This window comes from Cricetulus griseus, chromosome 2 (genome assembly GCF_003668045.3).
Source record: "Cricetulus griseus strain 17A/GY chromosome 2, alternate assembly CriGri-PICRH-1.0, whole genome shotgun sequence".
NCBI lineage: Eukaryota > Metazoa > Chordata > Mammalia > Rodentia > Cricetidae > Cricetulus > Cricetulus griseus.
The window spans coordinates 288,829,042-288,854,108 of NC_048595.1; the positions used below are offsets into that span (position 1 = coordinate 288,829,042).

The 25,067-nt window shown below is 44.9% G+C and overlaps 1 protein-coding gene across 1 annotated transcript in view; it reads right to left on the bottom strand.

Moving 5' to 3' along the window:
• Agpat4 (1-acylglycerol-3-phosphate O-acyltransferase 4) overlaps positions 1-25,067 on the bottom strand; it is a 91,697-nt gene that overhangs the window by 62,531 nt on the left and 4,099 nt on the right. The window contains exon 2 of the mRNA XM_027401102.2: positions 1,482-1,741. Within this exon, the coding sequence (XP_027256903.1) occupies positions 1,482-1,659 (178 nt within the window). The 5' untranslated portion in view covers positions 1,660-1,741. The remainder of the gene's footprint in view (positions 1-1,481; positions 1,742-25,067) is intronic.

The window sequence follows — 25,067 nt, forward strand, 5'->3', positions numbered from 1 at the left end:
CTCAAAAACAAAAACAAAATAAAGAGCCCCAATAGAGGACTTAAGGTTTTAAGAAGCACATTTATGTTTAACTTCATTGTTCTTTGTTTCGGACAGATAATAGTTCTGTCTCTTGGCCATGATCTAAGGTTACAGAGATATTTTCATTGCTTAGTTTGAATGAAAGAGGCCATATTTTGAATATCTTTTCAACCATATATATAGCTGATCATGAAACAGTATTTTCTAGTTTAGGAAATAACTATAAGCTTAGCATTTATCAACAACAAAACTCACCACTAGCACTTGGGAGGCAGAGGCAGGCAGATCTCTGTGAGTTTGAGGCTAGCCTACAAGAGCTCTACAAGAGCTAGTTCCAGACAGGTTCCAAAGCTACACAGAGAAACCCTGTCTCAAAAAACCAAAAGAGAGAGAGAGAGAGAGAGAGAGAGAGAGAGAGAGGAAAGGAAGGAAGGAAGAAAGAAAGAAATTAAGAAAGAAAGAAAGAAAGAAAGAAAGGAAAGAAAGAAAGGAAGAAAGAAAGAAAGAAAGAAAGAAAGAAAGAAAGGAAAGAAAGGAAGAAAGAAAGAAAGAAAGAAAGAAAGAAAGAAAGAAAGAAAGGAAGAAGGAAAGAAAGAAAAAACTCACCACTAGATGTTGCTTTCAATTGTGGAGACTCTGGCCAAATGACTTATGTTTCAAACAGCTCAGCATAAGCACACACACAACACACTCACCGCATGCACAGACAGACAGACAGACAGACAGACAGACAGACACACACACACACACACACACACACACACACACACACACACTCATTCTATCAGTTCTTTTCCTCTATAGAACCCTGACTAAAATGACTACAATGATGAAGTTAATGGAATTACTACAGGGTGCTTGGGCATAGAGCCAAGTTCCTCCCCTTTTCCTCTTACATCACCCAGTATGGAATTTGGAATTTCACTCCACACTTGTCTATGATGATCACAAAATAAGAAGGAAAAGACAAAAACAAGGAAGAGAGCAATATGGTGTGTTGCCATTTAGTTTTTAAAGACACAGGTATACTTGACTGCTTAACTAAACCAAACCACACCAAAGCTGCGTGTGAATTGTGTGTCTACCCACAGACTCAGAGAGAGCCCATTGCTCTTGGGTATTCACCAGCCCTAGATTAACACCATTTCCATCACATAACTAAGCAAAAATGGACCACCCACTTCTGAGAAGGAAAGCGGGAGAAACGGTTATAGAAGGTATATGTACTGTTCCCAGTTCACCCTTCATGGCTGGTCAGCCTTGCGCTATGGGCATTTCTCACTGGCAGGATAATTTTTGTGGAGTGGGGACAAAATGGGCATTTCAAATCTAAAGCAACCAAGAGCAAGACACAGCAGCCCAGCCTAGTGTGCCAGCCTAGCGAATGCCTGTGAGGAGCCAGAAGCTGGGTGGGCCTCCCATCTCGGGGAAGAAGCAAGCATGTAGGGTGCGGATCTTACGGCTGGAGATGCAGTAGCACAGTCTGCCATTGATCTTGCGGAACAGCTGCTTGTTGATGGGCCAGAGGACAAGTGTGCAGAGCTGGATGGCGTTGACGATGAGACCCGAGGCAATGAACACATAGCAGAAGACCAGGTGGCACAGAAACTGGGACTTCAGCAGCCCGATGAGGTCCATGACGTGGGGATTCTCAAAATAGAGAAATGTGTATGGTGGGATAGTTCCAGGTGGGAGAAAGATCCGGGGCTCAGGGAAGTGTCTGAAACACACGAATGTTATACATTAGCAAAAGCATGGTGTACTTTATATTAGAAACAGACAACACACTTACAGGAAGAATAGATGCTTGAAGTTAAAGGTTGACTAATTTTTATTTAGTAGGCATTGATATGGTCTTGTCTATTTGGCAGTCTAGGCCCTATTGGGGCAATCGTCCTTTGAATCCTCCCAGCAGCCTCTGGGTCTGGTATCTTTATAACAGGTCAGGAACTAGGCCTGAAAAACTGAAGCAACTAGACCAAGATCATTCAAGTCATCATTCAAACAGCAGCAATGGTGGCTGGCATAGATTTCCAGACTCACACTGAGTGGCCTCTTCCTCAGGTGACACAGCCCTTCCCAGCCCTTCCCTATCTCCCTCTGCTTACTTTCCTACTGACCTCACAGTCACCACTCCCTGCTGGTTAGATTTCTCTGAACTCAAGATTACCCTGGATGACATTAGAGGGACATAACTGGGCTTGGCTCTACCCTCAAGCGCATTAGACTAGTTCCCATTTACTGCAGTGGACAACTCAGTCTGCCACTAAGCTGCCTGCTGTCCTAACTGGGACTATCTAGTTCATCTTCTCTCCCTGTACCTTAGGCCAATCTTCAGATACATATATATCTATATTTATAAAATTTGTGTGGCTATGTGCACACCCACCCCATAAGAGTTGTTAATCAGTAACTCAGCCTGCACAGAAAGGCCAGACTCCTGGTGCCATTAACCAGTCTCCAGATCTGGAACAAAAAATGAAATGATCTCACAGTTCAGCAGAAAGAGCTTTGGAACATAGGATGGAGGCAGGCTCGCTTCTCCTAGGAGCCAAGATGACTGCCGACTACCCAGGAAAGTCTCAAGCTTTAGGAGAAACTTCCTCACAGTTGGCAGAAGTTAGAATCATTTTAATTTGTTATCATGCAAAAGATGACCGATCTGTAGACCCTCACATATCTATTAGCTTATCCTAGACTTCCAGGAATCCCATGAGTGGAGGCTTCTGTTTTCAGATAGGGTCTCACATATCCCAACTCACTGAGTAACCAAGAACGATGACCTTGAACTCCTGCTCCCACCCCCTGAATGCTGGGAATACGGCTGTGTGCCACCACACCAGATTCATGCGGTTCTGGGGATGAAACCCAAGGCTTCCGGCATGCTAGGCAGGGACTCCACCAGCTGAACCATATTCCAGAGCAAGGAATGGGGCAGTTCCTAGGCTGGGTGATGACATAAGGTCGTGGCAATTAATGGCTGACTTTTAGGGCTTCTGTCTCTCTCCCCTGCACCTGCCTGGGATATTCTACCCCTAGACTGTGAGGAGGGCATTCTTCTGGACTCTGAACCCTTCTCTGAGAAGCAGCTTACACAGTCCCCAAAGGGCAAGGGGCAAAAGACAGGATGGCCTGCAGTGAAGTTCACAGTCACAGAGGACACTTGGGTGGGAGGATGGAAGCAGAGACTTGGGGTCATCTGCACTGACTTTAAGATGGTCTTGACAATGAGGAAGGGCACAAGAGAAACACTGATACTTGCTAAGAATTTCAGGGCGGTACTGGCAATCCTGTGCAATTCCCATACCTCTCTGGAAGGAGAGAAATGTATGGGGAGAGCAGGCTCAATTTCTTAGCAGTCAGCTTGGCATAGCAGACATGGCCCATCCCCTGTGTCACTCTAGCTTTCGGGTTGTAATCTATGATCACTGCATCTTGGTCTCTCCCCCATTTTACTCCCAGAAATTTCCAGCTTGTGAAACTCTCTCCATGGTTCCAATGCACCCAGTCTCTCTCTCTCTATGGTGCTACAGCACGGAACTAGCAGTTTGTTCTCCTCTAACTTGTCTTTAGTGGCCACATACACAGGGTACCTTTCACTGGGTACAGCCTGGCAACACTAACAGGTCAATGTTGAACACTCCGGAAATATATTCACTGCCCCTCCACTAACCACAAATTGCTTCAAAACAATCTGGGCACAAGTTTAATTCTTCACTGGGCTCCAGGGGTCTAACATTGTTAATTATTTGACAAATCCTTTGCCTTGCAGACTAGACACTTAGAAAGGGCAACCGGCTGGTAAGTGATGTGTAAGGGTTAAATATTGACTCCCTCACTGCCCTGCTCAATGCCAGAAACTGAGTTTTCTTTCCCCACTGTTAAATTCCAAGGACTATCACACCCTCTGGAAAACTTCTCTACTGGCACACTGGCGTCTAACATGGTGTCAGTGAAGTTAAGGGACATCATACATATAGACAAGACATAAGAGGGACCAGAGAGGCCTTGGCTTCTCTTGGTTGGGTTGTTAACAGTCACATATATTCTCATGTGTGCGAAGATAGCGGTATAGACTTGGGGGTTCCCTGAGTAGCTTGGATTTGAAGCTGTGATCCACTGTGGCTACTCCACTTTTATCAAAATTCTAAGGGAGATAATATTTCCTGGCTCTGTGGAACTTAATTTGCCCTCCACAGTCTGGATATGGTTTGTCCACCAAAGATTCGTGTTCTAGATGTTTGGCCCTCAGGGTGTTGATGCTCAGGTGGTAGAAGCTCTAATAGATGGGGCCCAGGGGAAGGTGGAGAGGTCAGGGAACTGCCCCTGGAAGAGATTAACATACATTTCATAGAACAGGTTAATTCTCCCCAAAGTTCTCACTCTCCTGTCTTGACAGGTGAGCTTTGGCTCTCACATGCACCTGCCATCATGAGTTTACCTGCCACAATGCCAGCACCATGTGCTAGCTGGTCTTATGTCAACTTGACACACAAACTAAAGTTATCAGAAAGGAGGGAACATCAAGTGAGAAAATGCCTCCATGAAATCCAACTGTTAGGCATTTTCTTAATTAGTGATTGATGGGGGAGGGCCCAACCCACGGTGGGTGGTGCCATCCCTGGACTGGTGGTCCTGAGTTCTATAAGAAAGTAGGCTTTGGGGCTGGAGAGTTGGCTCAGCTGTTAAGAGCACTGACTGTTCTTCCAGAGGTCCTGAGTTCAATTCCCGGCAACCACATGGTGGCTCACAACCACCTTGAATGAGATCTGGTGCCCTCTGCTGGCCTGCAGACAGAAGACTGTATACATAATAAATAAATAAAATCTTAAAAAAAGAAAAGGAAAGAAAGAAAGAAAGAAAGAAAGAAAGAAAGAAAGAAAGAAAGAAAGAAAGAAAGCAGGCCGAGCAATCTATAGGAAGCAAGCCAGTAAACAGTACCCCTCCATGGCCTCTGTATCAGCTCCTGCCTCCTGGTTCCTATCCTGTTTAAGTTCCTGTCCTGACTTCCTTTGAGGATGAACAGCAATATGGAAATGTAAGTCAAATTACATTTCCTCCCCAAGTTACATTTGGGTCCTAGTGTTCCATCGTAGAATAGCAATGGAAGCCCTAACTGAGATGGCCAGAAGCAAAGGAGAAGTAAGCAGCAGGCTATAGAAACCCCAGAACTGAAAATCGGGTAAATTTCTTTTCTTGATACATTATCCAGGTTCTAGTATCTGGCTGTAGATATGGAAAATAACCTAATACAGAGTTTATCACAATTATATGTAAAATGAAGTACAAGGTAAAAGAGAGGGAGAGAGCTCAGGAGAGCGAGCTAAATCATGAACAATCATGGTATGAATGTTAATTCCAAATAGAAGTTGGGGACTTGCCATTCTGAATTAAAAGGAACTTTCTCTCCTAATGTGGCAATTAGCTAATTTCACATCAGGCCAAGAAAAGATGGTATAAATATCTAAACAGAGACAAAAAATAGCTAATGAGAGAATATTGTAAGACACTTTGCCTATTTTTATTTCAGCTTGGAAGTCCTTAGAAGATGTGGAAAATCATCCCAGCAAAGTCGCTTCAGCAGTCTATTATCAGATGAGGCAAGGGCATGACAGAATTGTACCCTACATCTGAGACTATCCAAGCAATAAGTTATGGTATTCAGAGATCAACACATGACTATGATGCTGTTTCTAAGTTACAACTGTGTAAATAAGGATTCGTGTGATCAACACAGTGACAGTGGCTTAACCTCCTCAGTCATCAGTTTCCCCAGAAATGAACCAGCATGAGGCAGTTGTAAGGAGAGAGATGGTAGATGGACAGTAGATAGAAAGATGACAGATTCATAGTGAAGCAATAATTTATAGATGACAGATCAAGGATAGGTAGATATACATTGGTGGTAGAGAGGTGATGGATCAAGAATAGATTTCCAAATAGATGATAAATTCATAGGTGGTAGTAGATAAATGATAGGTGATAGATGGTAAATAGAGAAATAAATAAATAGACATATAGATGATAGGTAATAGATATAGATGATACATTATAAGTGACAGATAGATGACAGATAATAAATGATGGACAGACAGATGGACAGAGTGACAGAAGTCACCTCTACTCCATCCACAGCCATCTACCAATAGTGACTTAACTGGTGGAAGAGTTATGGCTTAGTTCTATGCTTTACTGAGAATGTGACCTGTCCTGCAGGAACAGAACTTGACGGACCCCTGTCCCAGCTCTTAGAGGTTGTTGTAGCCAATGACAAGCATGCAGGGTGAAGGGGAGGACACCTACATGTCTGTGAGTGGGGAGAAGCATGCTGCTTACTAACTGAGAAGAAAGCAAGCAGGGGTCATCCACCAGTGAGTAACAGGGGAAATGCTGGAACGTGAAGGAGCTGGGGCCACTGAGAATTCCAGTCCCACAGAGTGCACAGGGCAGCGTGACACAGGACACTATAAACTGGTACCTGAACCTGGCAGCTCAGACACAAACCCAAGCTCAGCCACTTCACCATCTGCAAATTCCTCTCTGGGAAATCATAGTGGCTCCATCTAGCTCAGGCTCTTGGGAGGGCAAAGAGAATACCATGTCTGAGGTGCTAGCATGATGCCTACAAGGAAGTTCTCTCACTTCCAATAAAGTAAGCAAGCAAGGAGGAAGTGGCTAAGACAGAGCAATGTGGTATATCTGGGGAAGTTGTGGGCTGTGGGTGGATTCTTCCTCCTTTTAGTTAGATCCTTCATCCATCTTACTTAGAAGCTGGCATCTCCTCAGTGTGTCTCAAAGCAGGTCATATTGCTCATCCTCCAGGTTTTCCTTCTCATCTATGCTTCCTGGTAGGGACTTGAGATGGGAGTTGATGCACCTCAAAAGCTCTAATGGCCAATCAAGTAAGACAGCTCCATGGTTAAGAGCACTTGCTGTTTCTACAGAAGACCTAGGTTCAAGTCTCAGCACATCATCACACACATCACACACACACACACACACACACACACACACACACACACACACTGAGGCAAAATACCCATGTAAAATAATAATAATAAAAATCTCGTAAAATTCAGGTGACTTCATCTCCTTCATGAGCTGATAATCTTACAATAAAGTGGAAACCAGCAGAAACCACCAACACACTGGATTCTTTGGGCAGTCATTTAATGTGGAGCTTACAGACACTGAGACACATAAGTGCACACACATATACACGGCCTTCATATTCTTGCATTGTTAAGGATGCTAAAGCAGATAGGTCCATTTGCTGCCCAGCCTGTACTGATGGAGACACAGGCAGATTCTACCCAGGAGAGTTTGAACTGTACTCTTGTCTCAACAGAAACATGGCTTACATAAACAGGAGACCTAGGTCCTCTGCCTCATCCAGGGTCTTCAGCTATGAAGAAAGCATGAGGACATCACACTCAGGAGGAGATGTCAAACTAGGATTAGTCAACGGGTTCATTTTAAAATTATCCATCCTCACCCCCCAAAAAAAACCTCTCTCTCTCTCTCTCTCTCTCTCTCTCTCTCTCTCTCTCTCTCTCTCTCTCAATTGACCCATCTCTCATGTTATAGCAACCAACCAGGCCAATTTGTAGAGAGGCCAAACCTCTTCCTGTGTTCTAAGTAAATCAACCTAAGAATTGCTGAACAACTTTGGTTGGGCAATAGTGGGGCCCGCCTTTAATCCTAGCACTTGCAAGGCAAAGGCAGGAGGATCTCTGTGAGTTCGAGGTCAGCCTGGGCTACAGAATGAGTTCCAGGACAGCCATGGCTACACAGAGAAATCCTGCCTCAAAAAACCAAAAGAAAAAAAAGAAAAGAAAAAAGGAATTGCTGAGAATTCCATGCCGACTCAGCACCAGCATCATAACCATCTGAGGACCTTAGGGTTTCCAAATCCAGAGCACTGTACAAAACACACAAAAAGAGACCAAAGAAGCTGAAAGCCACATCCAACAAAGCTTGTTTGTTTTTAACCACAATGCTCCATTCTGAAGGAACTGAGGCCCAGCGGGCCTCATGGCTTCCATGGAGCAAAAACTCACTTGTCTTCTTTGCAATTAAGCAGTTACAGGGCCCTAAACATCTTCATACTACTTGATCAATCAGATTAACCACTGGTGATCTATCTCAAGGAGAAAATTAACTGTCCTGCAGCCGATCTGTAGTGAAAAGGATACATTTTCACTATGATATTAAGTGACAAAGGGTGCAAAGTTATACATAATTACAGTTCTGAAACCAAATGTAGAAGGAACACCAAAGGCTTAGCTAGAATGTTAACCGCAGATATCTTCATATACATACACAAGGCATCCCATATATACATGCATTCATATACTACAGGAATGTACACACTAAACACACATGCATATACATACTTGTCCACATATACCTCACATCCCACACATGTGCATACACACTCACCTCACACATACACACATGCCATGCTCATGCAAGCCAGCCTGCCTGGAGCCTGGCCTCAGGTAACCACCTGAGGAAGAACGGACAAAGGTAAGTTACCAGGTCCTTCCCAAATCCTCTCCACAACACCCACCTGCAGGAAAGGTCTTCAAGGAGGCCCTAGTGGCCAGATAAATGCAAGCACAACTCAGCAGTGGCTGGCAATGGCAGCCTCGGCTAAAGTGGGGACAGCTGACAAATACAGTTTCTATGCCAGTATCTGTGGTCTGTGAGGAGTGGTGCCATCCTGGGAGGAATGAGTGAAGTCATTTTGGGGTGTAGATCATTCTGATTACTGGGTACACTTCAGCTGGATGAGTTTAGCCATTTTCTACAAAGATGGCAAGGAGTCTGTGCAACCCCAAGCAAGCCACTTAGTCCTGAGAAACAGGCTAAGTTTAGGTTTCAGAATCTCTTCAATGATGTTGGCCTAAGTCCCCAAAACAACACAGAGAGAGTGTTCTAGACTGAATTTAACCATCCACAGGACCATGTTGAACCAAAATATTCCCCAATTAAAATATCATCATTGTCTAATGGTTTGGCAGACGCTTATATAAAATTAGCTTGTTTTAAAATTTCATAGAACAAGGTTCTGTCCAAGTTCTCTGTATGGTACTCAGTGTCCATTAAGGAGTGTCAAACCACGAAGCCCATAAATCATTCCAGACTTCATTACATCCTCTAATGAACAGCCCTTCATCCCTCTCCAGGATCCAACTACAGGGTGGTAAAACTCAAGACACAAAAAATATACACCTTTGTTTATATTCAATAGTTCCGAGACGCTTACAGGAGAAAAACAAATATAAAGACCTCTATATCCAAGGAAACAAAAACTCAGAAAAACAGATGGATAATGTGAGAAGAACCAGAGGCAGAAAGATTGCCTTTCTTTTAATGATGGGGACATAGAGGAGAGAGGAATATGCTTATGGCAGTCAGCAGATGAGTTTATGAGATGATTCACCATTCTATACATGGGCCCAGGGATGGCTGGGTTGGTCAGACTTATACAACAGTCAACTCTATCTGCTAAACTGTCCCCTGAACCCACCATCCCTCCCTTTCTCTCTCTCTCTCTCTCTCTCTCTCTCTCTCTCTCTCTCTCTGTCTCTCTCCCTCTCCCTCCCTCCCTCCCTCCCTCCCTCCCTCCTTTTTCTATCTTTTCTTTTTCTTTGAGAAGGCTCTTATACTGTAGCTCAAGAGCTCACTAAGGAGTCCAACTGGCTTCAAGTACAGAGTGGTCTTCAAGTCTCTGCCTCTCTGGTGTGGGGTTACAGCTGTGAACCCCCACAGCAAGTAAAGGAAGTGTGATTAAGCAAATATTCACTGGGCCTTCTGAAGCCACATCCCAGTGTATGGTGGGGTCAGATCCATACAACAAGTGGGTCACACTCTCTCACTGTCACACAAAGCCACCAGGGGAGGTGCACCTTCTGACTGCATATGAGCAAGCAGATATCCATAGTCCAGCTGAAGAGCAAAGGTTAAAAGGCCAAGTTTGGACCAGGCTCTGTGCTTTATCACTGTAGCCCTCCCTGAAGACAAGAGGGTCTAGATGAGAAACTCCACAGATAACTTCTTCAGCCTCCCAGGACCACTCCAAATTCCCATCACTGGCTCCATGTCTGTGATAGGGTGATGGTGAGTTGTTTGGCTACCACCCTTGACACTCAGTCCCAGATCACCCGAGATGTGCCCTCCTCCCAGGCAGGATGTTCATTGTCTTTGATACCAACCCTGCTCTCCTCACCTCACTGAGCAGGGTGAAGACAGAGAGGGCCCAGGGTAGCCACAAACCCTACCCTCTGTCTTCACCCCTGCTACAGGCGGCCTTCCTCTCTTATTCCACCTTTACTTCCCTACAGCTCCCCAAGTGACATAACCATAGGATGAGCATTCCTTTGAAAATCTAAACACAAAATGCACCAATGTCCCAAAATCCCTCTAGAAAACTGCTTCATGCACAAAGTTATTAAATATATAAGATCTCTTCCAGGCTATGCGTGTTAAAGAACATGAAACATGTGAATTTCAAGTTTAGACCTGAGACATCTCATGATGTATACACAAATTTCTAAAATCCATATATATATATATATATATATATATATATATATATATATCTTGAGATCTCAGCCATTTCAGCCAAGGGATTCTCAATGCTCAAAGATCTTTTTCTTACTAATTTTTCCTCTTGTGCCTCTGGTCATCAATTTGAATTAGTCAGACTTTTCCTCATCTTGTACTAAAATTAGGACTTAGGGAAATTTTCAGAACTTTGTTGGGAAGTTCCTTGAAGTTATTTTATCATCGAGTAGTTTATTTCTTCAATTTATTTTGTATATATTTGGGTGTTTTGCCTGCATATATGACCATGCATCTTGTGAACCTGGTATCTGGAGGCCAGAAGAGGGTGTTGGATGCCTTGGAACTGGAGTTACAAACAGTTGTGAGCAGCTAAGTGGGTGCTGGGAATCGAACCTGGTTCTTCTGCAAGAGCAGCCAGTGCTCTTAAATGCTGAGCTATGTCTCCAGCCCAGTACTCCCATTTTTATGACTATGTGGGAAGGCATAACCATAATCATTTTGGTTCTCTGTGATCCTTAACTAGGCTCTAGCAAGGCCAATTACAGCCATATCCTGCTGCTCTGTGATGGTTAAGCAGGCTGGACACTTTTCGGGGAGACAAACCTAGTCACCAGAGGCGACCAAACCAGTCCTTTCCATGCCTTGTAAAGCTGATAGGACTACACATTGCCTCCAACTGTTCTGGTCCCACCCACCCCATCTGTCGGGGCCAGCTGCTCCATTAGGACTGTCATTTCATACAGGATAAAATATTATCTCTGGCCACATGGCATGGCTGTAAACCAACAGAGATGGTGAACCACATAGACAGGGGTCCAGCTTCCCGCCCCATGGAGACTCCTGGGTTGAAGATAAATTCTCTCAGACCTGAAGTGAGAGGATCCAGAGCTCAGAGGCCAATAACAAAGCTACACAGGCAGGAGACACACTACATGTAAAGCCACATGGGTGGGAGACACTCTACAAACCAATGAGCTTTGCAAAAAGCCCTGGAAAGCATTAAGAAGAGCTGTACTTTGTGTTGCCATGTACTTCCCAGGAGCCTAGAAGCAGGGCTCTGTATGGTGGGATAAGTAAGTGCAGAAGGAAGACGTAGATCCCTATAGTTGGGGCATATGAATTTGACCCTTGAGCATCTGTGCCAAATCTCAGCTTCCTCATCTGTCATCAAAAAACACTGACCTCCCCATGTCCCAAATCCTCCGCATAGTAGATTTCCACAGATCCAGGATGGGCAGATGCCCTGTGGGCAGACTGTAGACCCTGTTATCAGTGCTAGTTTCATGGCTCAGAAAATGAGGTATGGGGCCATTTGTCCACTCGCCCTGTACCCTCATGTTTGGGTTTGTGGAAATGAACATGCACTTGAACTTGGGGCAGCAAGGAAAGAGTGGTGATGGTTCCACAGTACCACAGGAACTTGTCTTCTGCGGCTGACCCAGGGATTTCTCCCCAGAAAAGGCTAGTGTGGGGAAACAGGCATTTCTTTTCCTTCTGCATCTCAGATACCAGCAGCTGGGCTCTTCTTTGTCCTCGCCCTGTTTGTGAGGTGCCCTTGACTCCTGAATTCTTGGAGAAACTGCCTGTGCCGATCTTTCTTTTTTTGGTAAGGACAATGGAATCAGTGAGAGATCAATGTAACTACCTTAAAAAAATACTTCTGCTCTGATTTTCATTACAGGAATGTCAAATGAACCCAGGCCGTTTCCCCAAGTAGACCCGACATAATGGACCTAAAAAGAGTCGCACTAGGACACAGCCGCACTTAGGAGATTCTCTGACATGAATCATTTATTGGAGACAGAGCTGCTGGCTGTGAGTGCCTGAAATAAGCTGACTTACAGTACCCTGGTTTCTAGACAGCTCGGAAACACAGCCGCAAGCACATCAAAGCACTCAGGTCTGGATGATGCTGTGGGGATCACTGCGGACTGGCTGTTCCTCGAAAAGCTTCGTGAATATCAACAGGGATGACAAAGCATGAAGCAGAGCCTTCACACGCCCCCTCTTTTCTTAGTCCTACACTGGGGAGCCATGCAGACATTTCACCAAGTGGTGATGGTGTACCAGGTTCTAAGTAGAGCCCGGGATGGGATTCTTATCACATACTCGTTCATTCACAAGTTTATTCATTCACTAGGTTGTCTGTGTTTGGAGCTTCATTCATTAAGTTGAAAAATTCATTGATACAGATGTATGAAACATCGTGATGGAACTCATTATTTTGTATGCTAACTTTAAAGTCAGCAAAATCAATCAAACCAAACAAAATCTATCGCTTTGGACCCCAAAGATGGTGCAGCCGGTAACAGATCTTGCCACTAAGCCCGACAACCAGAGTTTGATCCTGGGGACTCACATGGCAAAATAAGGGAACTTCTGCAAGTTGTCCTCTGACCTCTACATATGCCATATGGCGTTCCTCTGTGTAATGTACACACACACCAAATGTAATTTAAGATTTTTTTAAATTGATTGTTTCGCATTTGGGCAGTTGCTTTATACACATATTACATTAGACTTGTGATCCTAATGGGCCCCTCTCTAGGTTTGCAGAGGTAAGATTGCATCTAACGATGTAAAACACTTAACAGGTCATGGGTGGGGGGGACTCCTGTCCCTTCCCCCTCTCACAGAACACCCAGATCCTCAATAAATGTTGACTGGATCTCAATTTCTAGGTGATGTAATATAACTAAATTTCTGTGCTGACGGCTCTGAATTCTCAAAGAACCTGAAAGCAACAGCAGGAACAGATGGACCCTTCGTCCATTGCTACTGCAGCCAGCACAGGGCAGAGGCCTCATCACGGTGCCTGTTTGCAAAGGCTAGCTAGCACACAAACCTACAGCATTGTCATCTAACCCATCACGTGTCATAGGCAGCACAAAGAGCCTCTTCATGGCAATGCTGCAAAGGTACCATACCATCTATCAAGCAGACTCAAATGTCACAATAACACAAATGAGCTACCTACACCCCAGATAGTAGATGGAGGAACCCACAGTGGGTTCCTCATCCTTTTAAAAAGGAGTTTTCCATTAAATTACAAATCAATCTGCTAAAAACAAAGGATCTTGTACTATCTGCATGAGTCATTTACCAAGTCATGGAGTCATGAATGCTTTGAAATTATCCCTATTCTTATGATGATTCACACACACCAGGAAAAAGCTCTCAGGTGGAGAACCCAAATCTTCCTGAACACTTTAACCAGCCAGCCTGGGCTGCAGGCTTCTTTTCTAGTTTTTAGTATATGGTAGAAGGCTTTGTTTTGTTCTTACCAGCTAAACCATTGCAGGGGAGTCTTGGTTTTTAAACATGGTTATAATCTTGTGTGTAAGTGATTCCCAGTGTTCTTTCTTTAACCCTAATATATAACTGTCCATGTAGCAGTCGTGATAGGCTATGAGGATCACTACTACCTCATGGCTTTGTCATTGTATATTTAAGCTTTTCTTCCCGCTTTCTTTTGAGACAGTTTTGCCTTATAGACCAGGGTGACCTAAAACTCACTATGTAGCCCAGGCCGGTCCTGAATACTGGGGTATCCTCCTGTTTCAGTTCTGAAATTACAAGACTACACCTCTGTACCTAGCTTTGGTTTTTCTTTTTATTTTTTCCTTTCCAAGAGTAAATAATGAATTGGCCAACATTGTGGACACAATCTCTCCCTGATTAGTGGATTATTTCTCTAGAGGCTATAGGTTTGAGAAACAATCATTTGAAGGCACCCAGTGAACACTGTCAAATTACTTTTTATGAAAATGTAACTGTTTACTTTCTTACCAGCACCACCGTAAACACCCCAAGACTTCATACCTTAAAACTTGTATCTTGTTTTTATGTTGCTTTTTGTTCTGTTCTGTTGTGAGATACATCTCACCTGCAGCCCAGGCTGGCCCGGAACTCTGGCTCCTCATGCTGTTATATTTCTTGCCTTCTCAGGTAGAAGCAGGGGGATCTCTGTGCGGCCATCCTGGTCTACATAGTGAGTTCCAGGACAACCAGAGCTACAAAGAGTGACCCATCTCAAAAAACAAAAACCGGACTTTTTGTATGTTAAACAACCTCTGACATACAACATTAAAGTGAGCACTTTTTTTTCTCAGTTTGTTAGCTTTTACTTTGGGCTTTGGGAGGGTTTAAATCACTACAAAGTAGAACGGTGATTTTTTTTTTTTTTAACCGTGTTTAAGCATAGACGACTCTTCTTTCTACACTGATTTCTCAGTCTGCAGAAAATGAGTAAATGCTCACTTTTCTAACCTGCTGTTTCCACAGTTAATACTGGTTTCTGTTCTTTCCCACACACCCAGTTCCAGTTGTTTTAATGTATATTTTCTTTTTCTACGTGTGTGTGTGTGTGTGTGTGTGTGTGTGTGTGTGTGTGTTTTATGCGTGTGTAGGGGCGCACGTGAGACCCAAGGTTGATGTTGGGAATTACCATCAGTGTTCCTCCACCTTATTCACAGAGGAAGGGTTTCTTGATCAAACCCAGGCTCCTCCTTAGCTAGCAGGCTCTGGGGACTTCAGTCTCCTGCTGAGGCTGGAATTCCACGTGGGTGGGTCACCACACATGCATGCATGGCATCTACACAGATTCCAGGGATCCAAACTGAAGTGTCACATTCTCCCAGGAAGTTATGTAACCCCCGAGCCATCTCTGCAGCCTGTTCTAGTCATTTTAGCAACGATAGAATATTCTTTAGAAGGAATTTGGCAAACTCAATTTTTTCCCATACTGGTGGATATTTCACTTTTTTTTTTTTTTTTCCACTGCCATGGGCAATGAAGTAATAAATGTTGGGTCTGGAATCACTATGGCACTCTGATGTGCACAGCTCCAACACTACCAGTTATTAACAGCTCTCTCTCTCTCTCTCTCTCTCTCTCTCTCTCTCTCTCCCCTTCCCTCCCTCACCATCTCTCTCTCTGTGATTTTTTTGTTTTGTTTTTAGAGACAGTGTTTCTTTGTGTAGTGCTGGCTGTCTTGAAACTTCCTCTGTAGACCAGGCTGGCCTTGAACTCCTGCCTGTCTCTGCCTCTACCTTCCCAGTGCTGGGACTAAAGGTGTGTGCTGCTGCTGCCGCCACCGCCGCCACTGCCAGCAGCCAGTTTACTGTCAAAAAGCCACACTCTAGTGGATGTTCTACTAGTGAGCTCATGAGAAGTATTCATTTTCTTTTTCACACTTCTCTGGGTTTTCCGATTTTTTTTTTTCCGAGATTATCTACCATTTAGTTAACCCATTTACTTTTTAAAGCGCAAAGCTTCACAGTGAGTTTAAGAAATACTTAATTTTTTTGTGTGTGTTCACATATACATATGTGTGCCACGTGCATACAGTCTCTGCAGGAGTAAGAAGAGGTCATCATCGGATCCACTAGACCTGATGTCACAGGGGGGTTGTGAGCTGCCGTCTGAGTGCTGGGAACTGAACCTGGGTCCCCTTCGAGAGTAGCCAGTGTTCTTACCAAGGAGCCGTCTCTCTAACTCCTCATAGTGCATTTTTAATATTCATGAGCAAGTTTATAGTCATCACTTGATGATCACTTTGTGATCTGTTATTTGTGGTTTATTTATATGTACATTTTACATGTAAGGAGCGAAGGCCCAGGGAAGTTCCCTGACTTGATTCCTTCAGCCATTCCTCTGCTGTCTGTCCCCACACCTCTCAGAGCCTTGGTTCCTCTTTCGAAGCCTCCTCCTGACCTGACTCACAAAACCACTGAGAACATATAATGAGAAGACTGGTGGGAACACGGTGAACGGTTAAAGGTATGTGTTCGCACCCACGGGCAATTCTAACTAATATTATGGAGTACCTACTGTGTGCTTGGCAATGCTCACCTCTTCTGCTCACAGTAAACATGACTCAGGGGCAGAGCACAGAGGGAAAAGAACTCTTCTAGAACCCGAAGGCACTGTTTCATTTGGTCCTTCTCAGTGGCATGAATTAGCAAATTCTGAGGTTTACTAAGAGGACTTAGAACTTCTTCTCTTAAGCCTTGGCCCTAAGCCTTATGCTAATAGTAATTTAATTAAGGATCATTGCCCAAGGCCAGACTGAGAGCAGCCCTGGGCTCAGTGCTGATGAAAACTGTTTTCTGGAGGAGGTTCCCTCTCTTCTCAGAACTCCATGTCTAAGAAAGCAAATCCTGGCATCTGGAAGCTCTAGAAACACAGAGGGCCATGCCTCACACCAGTTAGCAGATTCCTCAAATGGTAGAACACACCACAGGCCACTTTTGCTGCCCCGAGGGTAGTGCTAAAACAGCTGATAACACATTCCAAGATGTTCCAGGGCTGGGATGGGAGGATGGCTTAGTGCAAGCCTCACAGGCATGAGAGCCCAGAGTTCACAGCCCCAGCATTTGTGGAAGAAGCAGAAACAGTGGTGTATACCTGCATTCCCAGTGCTGGGGAGAAGACAAGTGGGCCCCCCAGAGCTTGCTAATTAGCTAACCTGCTGTAATGAATGTGCCCCAGGTTCACTGAGAGACCTATCTCAAAAATTAAGGCTGAGAAGCAAGCAAGGAAATGGCTGATGTCAACCTCCGGATCGATCTCTCTCTCTCTAACTATAACACACATGTGCACACACATGAGCACACCACCTGCACACACACACACACACACACACACACACACACACACACGCGCGCGCGCGCGCGCGCGCGCGCGCACCATTGATCCTATAGAAGACAAGCCATAAACACAAGCAGCTTAGGTTCACGTGGAAAAGTGGGCAGACATGGAAATGAATGAACCCTTGAGCAGGAAGAACCCAGGAAATTCTAATTACAGATGAAGGCAGCACACCCTCAGCCATGGCATGGCAAGGGCTCCAAAAATGTCAGAACTATCAAACTCTGGGAAGTACCATGAACCTTCCTACACGGACACAACATCCGTGAATCCAGAGCAGAAATAACAGTCAGATCCAGAATCATCCTGACCCTGAGCACAGCCAGCAGTTGGGAAAGGCTATGGGGACATCACAGTGACACTGCAGACATGAGCTATCAACCAGCCTGCCGAGCAGAGGCCTATGTGCCCAGCTGAGATTGCCTCCATTGAGAAAAACCAGGCTTGGCATGAAGTCTCAAAGGAAAACTAGAGCAGTCACAGGACTGTTTCTCTTCACACAAGGCTCCTTCAAAAACCTGAGATTAAATTTTCTGCTGTTACCGGTGGTAAGAGCGGTGCTCACTAATGGCTGCAACGGTGATTATATGCACCAAACTCATCAGGCTGCAACTCCCAAGAAACTTCATGACTCAAATATGTGAGAGAAAAAAGACAGGGAGAAAGCTGACTTCTGATCGCCAGTGTCACTAGAGTCAGATCCTTGGTTCACTGATGGTGGCATTCAGTGGACACTGAGAAAGACTGCATTGATGAGGCATGGGGAGTTGTCACAAGCATGAGGACGTAAACAATGAAGAAGAAATGTATTCAAACATATTGGCTAGAAGCTAAGTTAGCCCCCAGATAGGAATCAAACATTGATGTCCCCTTTTCTAATTTTATATTGGGGAGACTTCCCCAGAAGTCTACCTACAGCGTCAAACCCAAAACATACTGTTGTATATTTGGACAGGGTGCCATACTACAGTAATCTCTGCCTCAGGAAGTAAAGGCAGAAGGAACAATAGTTCAAAAGGTCATCTTTAACTACATAAAAAGTTCAAGGCCAGCCTGAACGACATGAGGCCCCTACTCATAAACAACAACCCCATGTTTGAAGCTCCTCATGTCTGATGACCCATGCCATGGTTTTGTAGAGAAAGCCACTCTAGCTGGCCCTCTTAGTTTTCAATACAGAGGTCTTCTGTACTGAGATGAAAATAGTGGCAAGATGAATGGGACTCACTTCTAATATAACTTTGAGTAACAGATAAAAGGGTAAAATTAAAATGAAGTGAACACTAAAACAATTCCAGATATATACTACCTACTGAACAGGTGAATGAGATATGAAGCCCCCTCACCATGGTGATGCTCACCATGGCAAAGGAAGCCATGTGAAATAGAGTGAACCCCAAAGATACCTGCTGCACGGAATGAACCAGAACCAGAATACGATGGAATTGGCTCACCAACATGCAATAGCTAGTCAAGGCAAATCTACAGAGTTAGGGCCTGGACCACTGATGGTATGGACCCAGAGTTCTAAGGAAACAAAACCAGGGCAAGAGGGGTGTTCCTGTGGTGAAACTGGTCTGGATTTTTTTCCCCTTTTCTCTTTACTTATGAGTGGGATCTTCGGCTGTTTCCAAATTCTTACAACATGAAACCCTGAGCTCCCAGTACCCGAAGGGGCTGTAGTGTGAAGGTACTGACCTTGACCCCAGAGCAGGGATCCTAAAGCTAAGAAGCAACTTGTCATTATAACTTAAGCAATCTCCATCCATAATGACAGGATTACCAGAACTCAGAAAGAACAGGGTGTGTCCTATAATAACTCAGAAGGGGTTCATCCCAGCAGGAGTAAGGAAGCTCCTAAAACGTAGGTTATCAGAGACAAGGTGAAAAAGAACAACCCTCTATTGAATGTGCCACTGGCAGAAAAGAGACAGGGAATGAAAAGCAGCCATGCCAAGAACAGTCTTGGCTGACTGTGTGTTGTCACACAACCACACTGCCCCTTCTAGGACTCAGACTTGCATCTGGAGATAGATGGTAGAGAGACAGGCATGAGAGGACTTGGGGCCAGCAAGCATTCCTTCCTTCCCAGAGTTACTAAGAGACCATGCAAGTTGGTGTTCTTCTCAAAATTTTTCCATAAATATTCCCCTAGCAGGGGAGCTCATAACTAAGTACCAAGAGCCTTCAGCTAGCTCTTGTTTTAACTTGTTGTTGTTGTTGTCACTTTATCCCCAGCATTTATTTTCAGGGGCGGGGCATGCAACTCCAGCATGCCTATGGATGTCAGAGTTCTCTCTCTCAACCATGTGGAACACAGGTCATTGGGTGTGACAGCAAGCAGCTACCTGCTGAGCCATCCCACTGGTCTGTTTAAGTTTTATGAAACAGAATCTCACATAGCCCAAGCTTGGCCTCAAAAGCTGGATGTTCTTGGAGATGACCTTGAACTTCTGACCCTCCTGTTTCTGCCTCCAGAGTACATATGGCTGTTTCCACATTTCAGAGTCTTTTCCTCAGAACTTTCAGCACCACTGAGGCCTTAGAGAGAGGATGGCATTCCGTCAGCACACCACAGATGACCCCAGAGCTGGTGCCTTGGTTACTAAGTTTGCTTTGGCCCTGGACTCCTTGCTGACCACAAAGGAAACAAAGGCAACACTCATAGAGACATCTGATGAGCCAACCCCTTGTGCCAGTGGCAACATGAGCCGGGAAACAGCTCTTGGTCTGTGTTCAAGGTCTTGAACAGACAGTAAGTTGAAGGCTATTCATGGGGCCAAACCCAGACTCCAGACCGAGTGCCCTGACCTTGCTTCCCTCTGCACCATGCTGTCCCTCCTAGTCCCTAACAGGCTCCCTGTGTATGTGTGTGTATGCTGTTCTGAGAGTGACCAAATTAAAAAGCAGGCAGCATCCTTGATTCTCACCAATGGAATGTCTGTGTCACTTTCGTGTTGACCAGGAAAGGGCACTGTTGATTGGCAGGTGGAAGCCGGGTAACAAACATGGTTAGGAAACAGCTCAGATGGAGGCTGCCTCAGCACTCCCAGGACACAGCTGGATCTGACCTTACAGTATAGTGGCTAAGGAAAAGCATGGAGCAAGATAGGAGCTGTCAAGAACCAGAGATGTTCAGACATCGAAGAGGCGAGAAGGAATGGAGAAGGGAAGGGAGGCTCAATGATGCAAAAATTGGAACTAAAATAACCAAACAACTGGGGATATTCACAACCTTCTATTGTCCTCTCTCCCATCCTCAATAAAATGTGAACCATGTTAGTCCTCTACAGCAGGCAAAATTGGGATTTAAGTGACATCACAAAATGTTCATTATATAATTTGGTCTATGTGGGTTTATTTTGTTTGGTTTGGTTTTTTGTTTTTTTCCAATCTTTCCCCTGAGTCACTGGGGTGAAATTGAAAAACAAAACAAATCTCTGTAAATTTCATTTTGAATCTGAGAGAAGTCTTTTTCACAGCAAAAGGCAATCTACATCAATTTGGAGAAAGGTGAGGCTGTCCAATATGTGTATGCAGTCGCTTTATAATTCTGTACAGAGCCAACTTGGGGGGCTTGAGTACTCTTAGCACTGAGACTCCAGTGTGGTAACCTTTCTGGGCATGAGCTTCCAGTCAGACCAGAGAAAATAATCCATAACCTTCACAGTTGACATGCACTATGCAAAATGTTCAACCTCTATGACTGCTGACAGAGGGACATTACTTAGAATAGTACAGAGCCTATGTGACAGGTGACTACTGGGAAGAACAGCATAGAAAACCTTCCCTTTTCTTCAGTGTCTAAGAGCTCTCAACACAACCAGTCGCCAACTCCTAGATCCTCTGACCTGTGTCCTCTCCTCCTCTACACATCTGGTCTCTACTTTCCACTGGACAGCCCATTTGTTTCTCCACAGGCCACAACATCCCAGGCTTGCCCATTGTCCAGTTCCCAATACCACCCAGCTACATTCCTCTCCTGTGTCATTTCTGAATTCAGTTCTGTGATGGTGAATGTTAGCTGTCAGTTTGACCAGAGTCTAGAGTTACCTCAGACATGGGCATGCCTGTGAGGGGTTATCTTGATTGCACCAAGTTGGAAAGACCTGCCCAACTGTATTTGGAGGCCTTTTCTGGCTGGGATAGGGACTGTACGAATGGAGAGCTGAGCAGTGCTGTATATTCATTGCTCTGTTCTGACTGCAGATGTATTGCAACCATTTATTTCAAGCCCCTGCTGCCATGACTTCCTCACTGTGAAGGGACTACGCTTTCAACTGTGAGCTAACACAAACCATTTCTCCATTGAGTTGCTTTTCTCAGAGCATTTTATCATAGTGACAGAAAGGCACCTGAAACCAGTTACCTTTGTCCAGGAAAAGCAAGCAGGCTAAGATAAGACAGTGTGAGGGTCTCTAGGAAGCTTTCCTAGGCAGCAAACTGGGTAGGGGTGGACAAACAGGCCTCTTTGCTGGCTCTCATAGAGGCCAGCTTCTTACCTCACAGTGCTAGAATGATCTATGTAGGCTACTGCCCTCCTCCAGGGCACTAGAGATGTCTGGTTCCTTCTTGGACCCCCTGTGGTAGGCAAAGGGCAGCCTGAGTGCAAGGACTTGACCAGAAATGTCTTAAGAGTATTGCATTGTGTGAGAATAAAAGACTTGTTCTGCTCACATAAATCTTCAAGGCTGGAATGAAAGATGGGGAGGTGAGAAGACATGAACCCTGGATCTGCCAGGGCTGGTCAAAGAAGCTCAGTGTCTCAAATGATTGGAAGTTAAGGCCATAATCAATGGCTGGCCTTTAGAAGGCAGTTAGGGAGGCCCCTGTGTGTGAAACACTGGGTCAGAGCTAGAGGGAAAGGCTTGTGGTTGGAGTAGGCATTGCAATGGGACTTGGCAGCTAACTGGTACATTAAAGGAGTCATGAGACCAACTCAGCATAAGGGAACAGAGGCAAGTTTGCAAAGTAGCTCCCCAATTCTCTGACATGTTCATCTATTTCACCAGAGGGACGTGGTTCCTGACTCCAGCAGGGGCAGATCTAGCTGCACAGTTATAGGTCGCTGGCAGAGCCTTGTCTGACCACCCAACCTCCAGCTGCTCATCTAGGGTGGGTGACACCTAATGCTACAAGTAGGTTTACCAGGTCAGAAGGTGTGAACTGTTTCAGTATGGGCTTGTTGACTACATTGTCTGCTTTTTACTTAGCCCAGTATTTTTTTTTTTTAATTCTTTAGCAAAGTATCTAGGAATTTACATTAGGCAGTTGCCACTTCCGGTGGGTGAAAAATCTGTGTAGGCTGGGTTTATGCAAATTAGTCCTGAAAGATTGTTTCCTTTGAATCAGGGAACAAAGAGATGAATTCCTGGAGTCACAGGTGAAAATTCTCTTGCACAGTGCCTCTCAACTTTGGGTTGGGGGGGGTGCTTAAATCCTTAAGGACATATCTAGCAGTTCCTGGAACATGCTAGGTTGTTATGACCACGGTGGGAGGACTTATTCCTGACATCCCATGGTAAAGGCCAAGGATGCTGTGATCAGCCTACCTTGCATGGGACAGTCCCACAAACAAGAGCCATTTGGCCCCAAATGTCACAGTGATGTGACAGAGCAGTCTTGCCTTTAAGGAAGGCCATGTGGGATCCCGGACTGGGAGTCACACAGATTTGCAAGTTGGACAGCCTTGCCCCCATCTTTCCTCCAGCCAAGGATGCCCTTTTCCTGCTTGCTGCCCTGTTCTGTGCTAAACATGGTTCCCTTGAGAAGCCCACCCAGTCCATAAGAACCCGACATGGTAATTAAGGTAGTGCCAGAAAGAAATAACTGCCATGTGGCATAATTATGCACCTGCATATCTTTATAGGACAATGGGAGGAGAACATCAGGAAAAGAGAGAGATGGTATCAGCGTTACTGAGAAAGCTGTGATTGTTTATATTGACTGTCAACTTGGCAGGACCTAGAGTTACCGTGGAGACAAATCTCTAGGCAAATCTCTGACAGAATTTGTGGTTGGGGTTAACTGAGGTGTGAAGACCCCTCTTAAATGTGGCCAGATCATTGCCACATGCATAAGGCCCTGGTCTGAATAAAAGGGACAAAGTGAGAGACGTGGAGCTTCCTCTCTTTCTCTGCTTTCTGAATGCAAATGCAACAGATGCCTTCTGCGCCTGTTGCCACTTGTCTCCTTGAAGTGTGAGCCAAAACAAACCTTCCCATCCTTAACTTGCTTTCCCCAGGCATTTTATCACAGCACCAAGAAAAGTAACTAACACATAAATGGCCTAGACTTTATCCTTAGGCCTCCCACCTACCCCTCCTCACAGCAGGAGGGAAGGAAGGAGCTAGGGTGATTTTCAGGACAAAAGTTTTGACAGTTGCACTGATTGTGTGTGCTGAACTACCACATCCTGGGAAGAAGATGTGCTTGGTTCTTTAAAATTTCATCAGCCTTGGTGAGCCTCCTACCCACAGGGAATTGACTGCTCACACTGAGCCAGAGAGATGTGAAGCAGACGAGATTTCACTCCTGGGTCAATTCATTTCTCTCCTTTCAAAGTCTAAAAGCTCAGCAGCATCTTCACAGATGATAGTCTGCCCTTTCAACTGGGTTTTGAAGGTAAACAAAAAGGAAGAAAGCCAGGTTCCATCCATCCTGGCCTGCAGTGGGGGGTCCTTAGTTAGAAGTGACTCGGTGAGGCTTGCTCCTTGGGTAAACACAGGTCTTAAGAGCAGCTCATATTGGCTTTACTGTATGCACTGCCACTCTTTCAGCTGTTCTTATCAAGGGCCCCTTTCCCTGCCCCTACTGTCTCCCAGAAAACTACAACACTCTTTGGAAATGACAACTGCTTGTCTTACATGCACTGTTTCTCCAACTTCTAAAACACTTCACTGCAGACATAAAAATAAGTATGAAAGGCATGTGAGGGAGATCCACAGGAGAGAGAGTCGCTCATCTGAAAACAAACGTGTTCTCTCTCTTGTGGCTGGGGATGCACTTCAGGAGGTTGAGCACTTCCTAGAAGCACAGAACAGAGGGGGTGGGGAGTCCACCTCTAGCGATGCATGAAAAAAGTATCAGCCTAGTACACACTTGAAACTGCAGCATTTGCAATGTGGAGACACAAAGAGCAGAAGTTCAAGGTCATCCTCAACTAAATAAGGAGTTTAACGCCAGCCTGGGATATATGAATTCTGTTTCCCCCACACCCTCCCACTCCCCACCCCACAAAAAAAGTCCCACATGTCCACTGGTCTTCTAGGCCAGTGGTTCTCAATCTGTGGGTCTTGACACCTTTGGCAAACCTCTGTCTCTGAAAATATTTACATTACGATTCATAACAGTAGCAAAATTACAGTTATGAAGTAGCAGCAAAAATAATTGTATGGTTGCAGGTCACCACACCATGAGGAACTGGATTAAAGGGTCACAGCATCAGGAAGGTTGAGAACCACTGCTCTAGGCTCTGCTTGGAATTGGGGCAGAGAAAGACATCACATACCAGGATAGGTGTCTTCTGTCACTCCAAGGCAAGGCTCTGGAAAGCAAGTGACCAAACCCCAATGCTGTTTGTTACTGTCCCAGATTGAGTCCCTTTACTAATCTTTGTACAATGAATAGTGACAATGGTTTCTACATGCAAATTTTTATGAGCATAAAACAAATTGGTATGTGTTAAGTTGGAACAGCTGATTGGCATATAGGAAGCCCTGGGCAAAGTGGGGGTCCCTGGCATTCTCGTGGATCATACACAATGGCTAGTCACATCAGTGTCTCTGCAGGCCACTAATCACCCCCAAACTGAGGGAGGAGTC